At 34.5% G+C, this 12,662-nt stretch overlaps 1 protein-coding gene across 3 annotated transcripts in view; it reads right to left on the bottom strand.

Moving 5' to 3' along the window:
• Positions 1 to 338: 338 nt before the first annotated feature.
• The window catches only part of PELI1 (pellino E3 ubiquitin protein ligase 1), a 55,116-nt gene continuing 42,792 nt past the window's right edge, over positions 339 to 12,662 (bottom strand). For 2 of the 3 annotated variants that reach the window (XM_045549727.1, XM_045549728.1), the window contains exons 3-7: positions 10,805 to 10,934; positions 7,477 to 7,578; positions 3,626 to 3,823; positions 3,339 to 3,527; positions 339 to 2,768 (exon numbers count right to left, since the gene is read on the bottom strand). In XM_045549727.1, the coding sequence (XP_045405683.1) occupies positions 2,202 to 2,768; positions 3,339 to 3,527; positions 3,626 to 3,823; positions 7,477 to 7,578; positions 10,805 to 10,934 (1,186 nt within the window). In that variant the 3' untranslated portion in view covers positions 339 to 2,201. The remainder of the gene's footprint in view (positions 2,769 to 3,338; positions 3,528 to 3,625; positions 3,824 to 7,476; positions 7,579 to 10,804; positions 10,935 to 12,662) is intronic. The other variant, XM_045549729.1, reaches the window with a different exon arrangement.

Genomic DNA, 12,662 nt, shown 5'->3' on the forward strand with positions numbered 1-12,662 from the left:
CCCCCCCAGCTGCTAGGAGTAAATAAAGGAAGAACGTGAAACTTTTATGGTCACCAAGGCACTATTTAAATAGTCTACTATATAACTCGCAAAGAGCCAACTCCCTAGCAGGGCTTAACTTAGAAAAGGCCTCAATTATTCAGCCACTAACAAAGTTCCTTTATTAATAGAGATGCTTTCCAAACAGAATGAGAGACCTTAAAGTATCACGTATGCAAATTCTTCATGTATTTCAAATGAATATTTTTGGAGTGTGGAGTACATTTGTCTACAATTTTCACTTCTAGTTTCCCATTCTTGGTTGTGTAAAAACGAATTCACAGAGACAAATTCAAATATCTATTTTGAAAAGTATTTACTTAGTTTGAATAAATTAATTGCAAATAAAAATTAAGCTACAATATATAGCCTGAATAGAAATGACTAGAACAAATACAACACAGGACTTGATTTCCTTGCATTAGTCACAAAGCATGTGACAATCTAGAAAACTTCAAAATCAATTATATTTCTTTGATTTTGGGGTAACAGCAGTTACTGATACATCACAACTAATAAACTTATAATACAAGTTTCCTGACATGCATTTCCTGAGTGAACCCAAATGATCATTTTTAAAAACAAGGAAATTATGACAGTTGAAGTAAAATAAAACAGTTCATGGCTTCTAAGCAACAAGTTTTGCTTTTTTAAAACCGAAACAAAATTCAGAACAGCATTGTAATAGGATAAATTAAAGCTATGCTACCACATACAAAAATTTGCTACAATCAATTAAGTATTATACAACTTTTCAAACTAAAAGGAAACAAATCAAAATGTTAAAAAAAAGATTCTGTTTAATCTAAAAGTGTACTGGTTTCTATAAGTGTCAAAAAAGGGTCTGATGTAGTGCAACTGTCTACTTTTCTTGTGGTACATTGTAAAAAAGGGTGGGGGTAGGAGTGGAGAGGAGAAACTTGTTCTTGCTTCAGAAAGCAAAGGATTTATTGAAATTAGAGAATAAACAGACCATGCAAGTGTGTCCCTCCACTCTGCTGTCATCAGTGCTCATCTGCCAACCAGATGTTTACTGGTTCCACTGTGGTAACTGTCCTTAGGATTCAGGCCCACAGTTAAGGCTGGCCTATTAGGTTAAAAAAGAGGGGCACTACTTTCATGTAACCCTTTATATCTCTGCATTTCCTAACATCTGCATAAAGCCAAATACAGAATGATTAATTAATTAAGCATCTCATTTTCTAAAAGCAAATCAAGTCATTCTCCTTTCTTGTTAATTTATGCTTTTTCTTATGGGAATGATTTTTTTTTTTCTAGAAACAGTGAACAGATGAACGACAGTTTATATCCAAAAAATAAACTTGCCAAATGTTGCTGATACTAAAAACAGATTAGTTATTGTGGGAGAAAAATAGATAATCTAGATTAATTGCATATTCAAAGGAGCATATAAAATGTTTCTTAGCATTAAGTTTTTGTTATAGTACTACACTTGAGAGAAACATTGAGGAAAAAAATATTTCCTGATTATCTTCAATGTGGTTAAAAACAAACATCTCTTACACAATGGTAATTAATATGAATTTGGTTTTACAAAGTATTCTAATTTACCAAATTCCATATTTAGATGGGGGTGGGGAGAGAGGCTCTCTTGTCCTTCTTCCTAACTTTACAAATCCTTGAGCTATGTGCTCACTAAGAATAAGCTACCATTCACACTAAGAGTGTGACACCATCATTACCATGCTACTCTATCAAGAACATTCTAAGATATTTTCTATAATAAAGATAAATAGAAAAAAGTTAATATACATGTTGCTGTATTTTACAATGTTTGCAACAAATTGTAAACTAACATAGTTTGAACCAACAGTACCCTCAGTTGTACAAAACAATTTTTCAACACTGAGGATGGGTGATTCAAAAACACTAAAATGAAGGCATCAAATTAGACTATGTCTTTTTTTCCTCAAAATATATTTTCAAAACTCAGAATTCAGAAGACTAGTACTTTCAGAAATTCCTTTGAGTTTCCCAGATTTTTGCTCAGAAATTGCTACTATTTATTATAAATGTTTTAAAAAATTCTTCATCTTAATGCAAATAACCAGAGCAGAAAAACTGTGACGTGGACAACAGGTTTGAAAACCCACTCACTTAGCTTATAAATTTATAATGGAATCCTGGAGGACAACTGTCTGTTAGTCTAAAGGTCCTTGGAAAATAAGTCTGATGTAGCCTTGTTCACCAGCCAACTGATGTGCACAAAAGGGACAGGCTGCATGAAAAGTATGAGTACCATGAGGAAGTGGGATCTGGGACCAATAGGCAGTTGTCTTTTCTGAACACACATGCCCACAAGGGCTGAACGCGTGGGTTGGAGGGCCGGCGTCCACATAAAATCCAGCTTCACATCCAAGCCACAGAGGAACGTAGGGACCAACAGACCTACACATAGGACATTCACGATCTTTTCCGTCACGTTCTTCTTTGTTTCCCCAGTTATGATAGCCGTGTACATGGCCACAGTTTAGATATACCCACGGCTGTTTTTCGTCTACAACATCTTTCCTCTTCATACTAGGAAATGCTAGTGTGTTGAAACCTACAGGGCACTGAGGTCGTGCTGCATTGATTTCCTGTCTTAAAGCTTCTAAATGCTTCACGGTGGGAGTGTGGGAAAGGCCTTCTGCAGTACGCCACAGCAATGTTGCACCACAGAGGTCAATTAACGAGCCATCTTGTAACTGATTGGTTTCCATTTCCACCTAGAGGAGACAAGAATAAAAAAACATTCACCACTCTGTTTTGGATGTTTATCTAAGAGTTGTGGTCTTACATGCTCCTTATTCAAGAAATGACATTTCCTAGGATTATCACTAAATATTCAAGAAACTCTGATGGCAGCCATGAAAAATATGTGTTTGAAAATCAAGGATAAAAATATCAAATAATAACATATCTCTTTTTAGCCTTATAGTAAAGGCAACTTATGATTAAAATATCTGGCTAATCAATGTCTAATATTTGTAATTAGGCAGATATGTTCAAAGATATACAGATTTAGGTAGAAAATTCAGAGTGCTGTTTAATTTAGGAAAGCATAGATTTTAAAATACATTAACATAATATGACAGAAGAATAAACTTTTAGAGTTTTCTAAATGAAACATTAAAATACTCTCCTCTAGTATAATATGGTCATCAGTGTCTGACAGTCACACTTAGTACTGTGTCAGCAATAGATTAAAGTTTTTTTGTAATGTATATAATACATTCAGTCCAATTCATCCTATGTGTTTACTGTAGCCAAATAAGAAGCTACAATTTAGAGCTTACCATTTTTCCTCTCTGCTGAGCTGATCTGGTTTCACGCAGGCTAAATACATTTCCACACACAGATATTTCTCTCCATATTCCAGGCTTAGAGTCTTCTGTGAACCCATTGCGTGGATGCATCACAAGAACACCATTAGTGGTCAAGCCATCCATCTGCCCATCTGATGTCTTCCATTTGGCAGCCTTTTCCTAGTAGAAATAAGAGTAGTAAGGTTCCATTTATTTGTAATTTAGAAGTAGAAGCTGGTACATAAAAAAGGATCATTTAGGGAAAAAAAGCTTTTTACCCCAAGAAAGATGTTTTTTGATGAGTCAAATCCTGCAGCATAAATCCGTGCTGTAAAGGGGGGATTCCGTTCACATATGATTCTACAGGCAAATCTTGATATAGTGCTTTGTACTGACTGTGTATCAGAATTACTTTGACTTCCAGGAACTGTGTCAGTTACTACAAAATCAATGGGACTTTCAGTTGACCGACCAATCTAAGACAAAAAAAAAAAAAAATACCAATAGGCTTTTTCAAAGAGCACAGTGGAAAATCCATTCAAGAAAGGCACAATAAGGAGAAAACACTAAGCCTCTGAAATTTCTAAATCTCAAACTTATCATACTTAACTTTGGGTGCATCTATACCCTTGAAAACTAATCTGTCAGACTTTCTCTGATGCAGTAATCACTTAGAGCACAGAATTAAGTGGAAACTTAAAACAATATATGAAACTCTCAGGGAATGAGGAACTCAGGATGGGTGAGATTTCTAGATGGCTGCAGACTTTAATTTTAACCCTTCTGGATGGAAATATGTCTACCATGTATTACTCTCACTTCTTTAAGAGAATATAGTGAACATGTAAGTAAATCTTTTATGATCACTCCAGGACATTACACGATGAATATCATCTATATGTAGCCAAAATGCAGTGATGACTTCAGCAGCTATAAGAGGTGTACAAGACTGCTGATCATTACATTAAGGGCTTGCATAGCCTTGTTTTGAAGTCTATGTACACTTCATAGATTTTCCTGTTTCTTCTCTGTCAGATTGCCAGCTACCATTCCTTGCCTTTGGTCACACTTGTTTCCAGCAACAAGCCCCTCCTCTAACTAGCCACTCTTATTCTGCTATGGGTGGAGAAATCAAATAACCAACTTCAAAGACAAGTATTTTAAAAGATTCTTTTTGAGAGCTTGAAGGATTCTCCAGGGAGCACAGAAAAGGAATTTCAGTGCATGGACTTTGTGGCATTTATTTTACATGCCTAGATGTCCTTTTTATTTTCTTCCTGGTTCTTGGCCATATTTCAAAGAGATAAGGTTCTCAGATAAGAGTTCTGGATGGGTGAGGTGCCAGAGACTTAAAAACGTCTTCAGAGGTATTAGCCAGTAAATAAATTAATTTCATATTGAAAGTTGAAAAAGAAAATCAGTGGAACAGATGACAAAAGTGACAAGTGTCACAGTGTTTTAAAGTAAACATTTAGAAATTATCAGTTTGTTCATTTATTTGTTATAAAGTAGTATCATGAAATTGAAGAATGTGGGTACTGACAAGAAATACTGACCCTCTACAAAGATAATAACTTTTTTTAAGCATTAACTATGCAGAGTAAAGGATAATGACTCTGAAAAGTTACTCTTCACATAGTTGAGCCTCAAGAGTTCCTCATATCAGCACACTTTTAAATAAACCCTTCAGTGTTTTTGTCTAATCATCAAGTATAAAGTCCTTATATTTAGTTTGGATGGTTTTAGGGGGAAATTGATTGGTTAACAAATGTAAAATTGGATGTCTCTTTCCTTTATTTTTAAGACAATGATATCCAAAGAAAATGATCCTCAGACCTTTGACACTAAAAAGACTCTATAAGAGCCAAAAGATGCAGGCCAAGGATTGGACTGAAGATTAATATCTAGAATCAAGCAGAAGCAACACTTATCTGGGAAGAGAAATTGTAACAGAAAGTTGACATTTGATCTGGGTCTTGGAGGAGAAGATTTAAGATATCTTCTGGTATCAGAAATACTGGTAATGACAGTGAGAAGGAAGAAATCTTAATTATCTATAAGGAGAAAAAACCTACATGAATGTGATCAGATGCCAAAATATGACTGTATATTAAGATAAACTTTAGTAATTCTTCCTCTTTCTAACTGCTATTACTTTAAAAAATATAAGTCTGACCATATCATTCTCCCCCACCCCATGAGAAATTGCGATGGTTCCTAACAGCTTATCCAAACTTCTTACATTCTTCTTTCCAGTAATAGTTAGAAACTGACTCAAGATTTGTCTCCCATCTACCAGTCCAGCCTAATTTCTTGCTGTTTCTGTATACAAAGTATACTGTAGCTATGAGTAGCTTATTCATCAATCTTTTGCCACACTGTGTACTTCTTTTGCCCGAACGCCTTTCTACTGGTTGTTCCTTCTCAATCTGATGAAAAGATCCAGATAAAGAGACAATACTGTAAAGTCTTTTCTCCATCCTTATTCAACCCAATCAAAAGTCTACTTCTGTAGACTGCCAGTGCAGCACCTGGGCATTTAATCAACTCTTATCTCCCTTATTTACTTCAAAGTGCCAAGCAACGCATAGAGTTGGAGTATGAATATCTGATGGCTTGAACAATAAATGTTCAGTTTAGAGGGTAGACAATCCCAGAATGTTTATAATACAAGTTCCTCAAAGACTGGCTAGTTTATTAAAGTAGTTTCTGACATGTCTCAGACTTTTGATGCAGAAATGCTTGGATTTTCCATTGAAATGTTCATAGAAAGGGTATAATCAGTTTATGATACTGGGAAAAATTCTTTATGAAAAGGAGAAAACCAAAAAGGTTGCAATTTATTTAAGGACATTTATTATTAAACAGTGAAGACACTGTCCCAGAATTCAGGATGCCTGGTTTAACCTCAATTCTGCCCCCCAGTAATTCTATAATGTTTAATCTAAGATTCCAGTTAACCTCATCTACAAAAGGGGTAAACAAATAAAAATAAGGTAATTTTTGAAGCTAAAATTCTAGTCTGTGATCAAGTATCTTGGTAGCATCTTGATTTAAAAAAAGCTAAGCCTATTCATTTTAATTGCTTGTTGGTGCAATAAAATGGGGAAGATCATCCTAAAGTTTTGTGTTAGGTTTTTTCGTGAATCTAAACCTTCATCTTCATTAAGGATGTCATTTATTTATTTTTGGTAAAAGCTGGGAAGACATAAACAAATACTCACATTCTAATATTAACTAGAGAAAAAAAAATTAGCAGCTCATTAAATGGGTTAGGTGGAGGGAGTGACTTCAAAGAATTATTTTGCTATTGATTAAAACTAAATATATTTATGGACCTTTTCACCTTTATAAAGAATAAAATAAAGAAAAATAGAAAAGTCACTGGGATAATCATTATAAGAACATTATCAGGCAATCTACGCGCTACTTAAGTTTGTTTTTAAAAAGCTCAAAACTTTAGAGAGCCCAAAATTAAGGGAGAAAACAAAGGATTTTGCTTACAGCTTTGGGCTTGACTATCCTAAAATCTATTGGTTTATAAAAACATCAGTCTGGATTGGTACAGAGAATAAGAGAAAAAAAAATTCTACTGTACCAGTACCTTTGACCAAACATGCTGAGAAACAGGTTTGGTTTCACATGTGTGATATGAATAGTTATAAACTGTCTGAACTTTTTGTTGCCCAGCAAGGAAAGTGAGAAATAGTGGCAAAAAACGTCATACATGTGTGCAGAATATTTCTTGGTTTCTTTTTCTGGACAATAATAGCCAACACTTGCTAAGTGTTTACTAGGTGCCTGGCATAGCTCTGAGTATTTTACACGTACTAACTCATTTAAGCCTCCTAAAAGTCATGAGGGAGATTCTATTATCTGCACTTTATATAGAGGAGGAAACTGAGGCATACAGTAGTTAAGTACTATCTACTAGGAATTCTGATTCCAAGAGCCTTTCTTAACCACGCTACACAGATTTCTATAGATAAGGTTTAAAAATCAATATATATTTTAGTGAAATACATTATTAAAATATGATACTCCTTTATCTGACTACAGCAAAAGTCACCAACAATAGATTTTTAACTTTTTTGTTTTTTAAGAAAAAACATTTCAGATGTTACAATACCTGAAACATATCAGTGTTGCTGTCATGAGTATATTCAACCACCACTGTCTGGGCCCGAGATAAAGTATATGATATGCTATGCTGGTCCTTGTTGCTTATTGCCTAAGAATGAAAAGGTTAATAGCAAAGATTAGTAGGCAGATCAAATAAATCAGATTATCTTTTGATTAAGAAAAGAGAAATATATTTATCTCATATATTTATGTATTTCCCCCCTGAAATTTAAGGTAGAAGTTAACAACTGTTATATAACCTCAGATGTGAAAGTAGTTTCTCAGGTTGAGTGGGGTATAAAGGAATATTTAGAAGCAGTTACAGAGTAAGAATATAATTTCATTTACCCAAAACTCTATAAAATTTGGGTCTCCCTTATAAGTATTTTAAATTGTAAAGTAATCAAAACCAAACCCCATGTAGAAACTAAAAACAAAACTAAGTACTGCTCTGGTAAAAATAAAACACAAAATCTTGCAAGAAAAGAAGAATCCTATTTATGTCATTCAAAAAGTTATAAAGTTTACTAATAAGCAGAGTTAATTGGTTTTCTAACAAATTTGTGACTCTACAGACAACAAATGTTTGCCATATGCTGGTCTACATATAGAGAAATTCATAGAATGATTAAACATTACCAAAGGAAAGGCATGTAATACTTATGACTATACCGCTGACTTATCCCAAACTAAAAACATTGCTAAAAAGAACTTTTCAGTTTTGTTTTCAGGCATTTTCTATGCACATGAGTTGAAGATAGTATCAAAGGGGGGAAAAACCTAGTCAAAGGAAGTAGAAACAGGTTGTGTAAAAGAAAAACAGACACAAAGACACAAGAAAGTGGTTATACACAGCAAAGAAACTAAATGAAAAAATGTTTCTTAATTAGAAGTTTGGCATTTTAAGCTTTTACTTGGTTTCAAATTGTAGCTAATCTGTAATAGATAAAGCCTTAAAAATATGGCTTTAAGATTAATTAAGTTTGTGAAATTTTCAAATATACAAATACCCAGGTAGTAATTACTCAGCTTTATCAAAGCTTAACAATGCCACTTTTGCTTCCGATTCTTTTTTTAAGAAATTAAATTACAGATACAATTGAGGCTGCCTACATGTCTCTCCCTATTGCCTTTTCTCCACAGAGGTATCTGACCTCAAGAATGCAGTGTAGATCATTTACCTGCATGTTGTTAATATTTTTTACTATATACTTATCTATTCATAAACATTATATAATTGTTTTACAGGTTTAAAAACCTACAATTTAACTATAACTCAACTCAGCATTAAACAACTTTTCCCTCCTTCCTTTCCTTTCCTTTCTCTCTCTCTCTTTCTTCCTTTCTTTAACTTCTTTTTAGAGCCCCAGTCTCACTATGTTGCCCAGAATGGAGGGCAGTGTCTATTCATAGGCACAATCATAGCACACTACAGCTTCAAACTCCTGGGCTCAAGTGATCCTCCTGCCTCAGCCTCCTGAGCAGCTGGGACTATAGGCATCTGCCACCACACCTGGATAAACTGCCTTTTCAATCAAATAATTACTTAGTATTTTCAAAATCAATTCCTAATAGCTAAACAGATTAAAAACCTATGGTTTTGTATGTTTTGAGATTGTAATCTTTGTTTTTTAGCTACTAAACCTACTCTTAGATCAAGAATAAGAACTATGTCAAGTTTGAGTCTCATTGGACTGGAAGGCAGGATTTTAACCATGCATCCTGGATGACTGCCAGACCAGACACTTAGTTTTCTTCATGACCTCGCTGATACATTCTTTAAAAATTTAAAGAGGAGTCAATCTTTGATCCTTACGATTCTTGTTGCCTGGTAAAGACGAAAAGGAGATGAAAATGAAAACATGAGGGGAATGACACAGTAAAAATGGGAAAAAAGTACAGAATAATATAATATAGAGGTACGGATTAGAAATATTTTCCTGATAGTAGTTTTCAACCAAAGGTAGTACTAACTGTCAAGGGGGCATCTGAAAAAATTTAAGTGCATTTTTTGGCTTACAAGGACTTGAGGGCTCAAATGGTATTTAGTAGGTAGGAGACCAAGAATGTTAACTGTCCTATAATATGTGGGACAGTCCTGCACAATGAAGAATAGGCACACCCAAAGTGCCAAGAGCACTCCTGTGGGGAAATATTGTAAGAAGTTCCTCAGATTGGATCAATAAGCCATTCACTTCTACCACTTGTTTACCACATCCATTCTCTGCAAAGGAGCAAAAGAAAACAGCTAAAAAGAAACTGTCCCTTTTCTACATTTACTGGCTCCCAAATACTAACAGAAGAGTCCTAGTCAAGGCTCCGTTTTACACACCAAATTGGATATAAAACAAAGCTGAAAACCTAATTAACTTCAGAGACTAAAGCTATGACCGAAAACAGGGCATCATATTTTACTATCTCTTGTTTATTTAACTTACAAAGATATACCTCAGATAGTATAATATTAATGTACATCGTAGGGCTACTTACTTAAAGATACAGTCAGAGAACTCTTTGTAATTTTCTTATTTGCTCATAACAGTATCAAATTCAGTCTGTTATAATATAAAATTGGAAACAGAGGAATTCACAGAAAATGCAAAGATCTGAAATTCCCCCTACTTGTCTATCACTCTAGGAAAAGCCCAAATGATGGTCCAGTTCTGGAGATTTTTGTTATGAAAAGAAAAAGGGGCTAGAAGCACTAAGTAGGCCAGAGGGTTGAAAAGCTATATTGTAGATGCAGCTAGGCATTTGCTTTCATACCTTTGATTCAATTTAATAATTATTGAGGTCTACTTTGTACAAGGCATTATGCTAAAAGCCATGAGTCATGAAACAAAAACAAAGACAAGAGAATCCATAGAATCTTGGGTAAAGACCCTTAGTTAAAAAATTACTTCATCCAAACACATTTCTAATACCTGAATACATATATTATACATCACAATCCTCACCCAGCGCAGGTGAGGCCCCTCTAGTAACAGAGTGGGAACTCCCTACTTCTTAGTGTACACAACTGCACAATTCTGAGTAGTATTTAATAGATAAAGCTCTGGCCCCATCCCCACCTTTTTTTAATAAGGAAAGGGAATGTTTCCTTCTAATTTCCACCCACTGATCTGGTTTGTCATAACAAAAAAGTCCAATTCCCTTCCACATGGCTGCCCCCTTCAAATACCATGTCTCCAAAGTCTCTTCTCCAATCCAAACAAAAGGAAATTTGTGAACAAAAATGTGAAGGGAATGCTAGAGAATATAAACAACACATAAAAGCATAAAGGTCTTTCAATTTCTCCAAGTTAATTTACTTAGCCTTTTTTTTTTTTTTTTACCTTTGCAGCCTGAGGAGTACAAGCAATATGCACAGTGCTGGGCTTCACCCCATTTGCCTTAGGTCTTTTAAACAAAGCAAATCTACTTTTCCTCCTTCCTCTATCGCCATTTGGGAGAGACCCATTATACCTGTTGGAGGGACAAAAAAGTTTAGGTGATCTCCTGTAAGAACTGCACAATTATGAAACAAATGTTTTACTTTGCCTTGCAGAATCAATCTCCAATTAATTATCCATTAGCACATTATAATTATCTGAAATTCTTTTTAGCAATTGCTTATCTCCAGACCAGCTGGCTGGGTATAAATAACATGAGATTCTTTCTGGCTATGCCCTAAGTCACAAAGAAGTACCTTTTGGATTACACAAAGATTTATCTATATTTTTTCTTTCCTCTTTTATTAAAAATAATATAGAGATGATTAATGGCATATCTGACTCCTTATGAACTCATTCTATTTTTTTAAGGTGAATGTTTTCAAGTGCTAATACAACCTTTAAAAAGTACAGCATGTATTGTTTAAAACAGAATCTCCTTTAATTATAAACCAAACATTTTAAATAGCTGAACTTTTGAAATAACAGAATTCTTAGACTTACTTGCCTAAGTGTGAATATACATATAAACTTTCATATTATGTTAGCAGAACCTGTCCAACTGACATGTCTGCTAAGCAGTAGTTAAATATATTTTGGTGTTCAGATTTTATGACCATTTCTCCATGATAACATATGTGTGTGTGTGTGTGTGTGTGTGTGTTATCAAGCAAGGATTGAACCAATAGGAAAAAAGTAAAAAAAAAAAAAAAAAACTGGGTGTTTACTATATACCAGGCACTATGGGTTCTATCCCATATATCACCTCACTTAATCTATCCTCACAAAAACTCTGCAAGATTGGTATCATTGTCCCCATTTTTACAAACAGGCTCAGAGAAATTATTTTCCTAAGGTCACACGTGTGACACCGGCAAAGCCAGTATTTGAATCCAAGTCTGTCATGCTATTACGTCATTCTTTACTGCTTCACTGAGGCATAAACAGTAGTTTAATGATAATCTTTCCTCATTCACTGCCCACACCCCTGACAAAATCTTTGATGATCTCCCATATATAGTTAGTTGGTCAATATGGGGGGAAATGAGGCAGGGAATAGGAACAATTTTGAGGTTGAAGAGAAAGTGATTATAAAATGGCCTGCGATAGTGGCTGACAAGCAAGAATCATATTTTAAAGCTGACAGGAGAGTTTACTCAATGTCTGCCATTTGTAGATAGAAATTACAGTGATCCTTTACAAAAATAAAACACTTTGTATTGGAGAAAGCCCTTGCTAATCTTGCTAGTCTTGCTATAAATACAAAGTACAGCCCCTCAGCTAATACATTAATTTTGCTATTCTAGGCTATGTATTGTTAACAGGCCCACTGTGGATTTCTCATTTGTTTTCACTACTGTCCTCTGAGTTGCGTACCTCATCCCTCTTCTAGATTTATACTCTTCAGTCCCACATTGTGTTCCTATAGTTCAAAGGTCTTTTCTGAGTAGCAAAAGCATGAAACTGAGTGAAGTGAAGAGGGTTGGCAAGAAGCATTATTTGCATTTTAAGACAGAAGTGTCAGATACAGAGACAACTGCTACTGCTAATGATTAACTGAGAAACTTCTAGGCTAAGAGCAGTTTAAAACCATATACTAAGTTTTAGACTTTATTCTTCAAATGATTGCCAAATTTCCTGCTAGAAGAATTTAATTTGGAATAATTTTTGGTAGTTAAAAGTTGTTTGTTATTAACACCATTAAAATCCATGTGATTTGAAGTCGTAATATTGTACTTACTATATTAAGTTTATGATCAAA

The sequence above is a fragment of the Lemur catta genome, chromosome 4 (genome assembly GCF_020740605.2).
Source record: "Lemur catta isolate mLemCat1 chromosome 4, mLemCat1.pri, whole genome shotgun sequence".
NCBI classification, from domain to species: Eukaryota; Metazoa; Chordata; class Mammalia; order Primates; family Lemuridae; genus Lemur; species Lemur catta.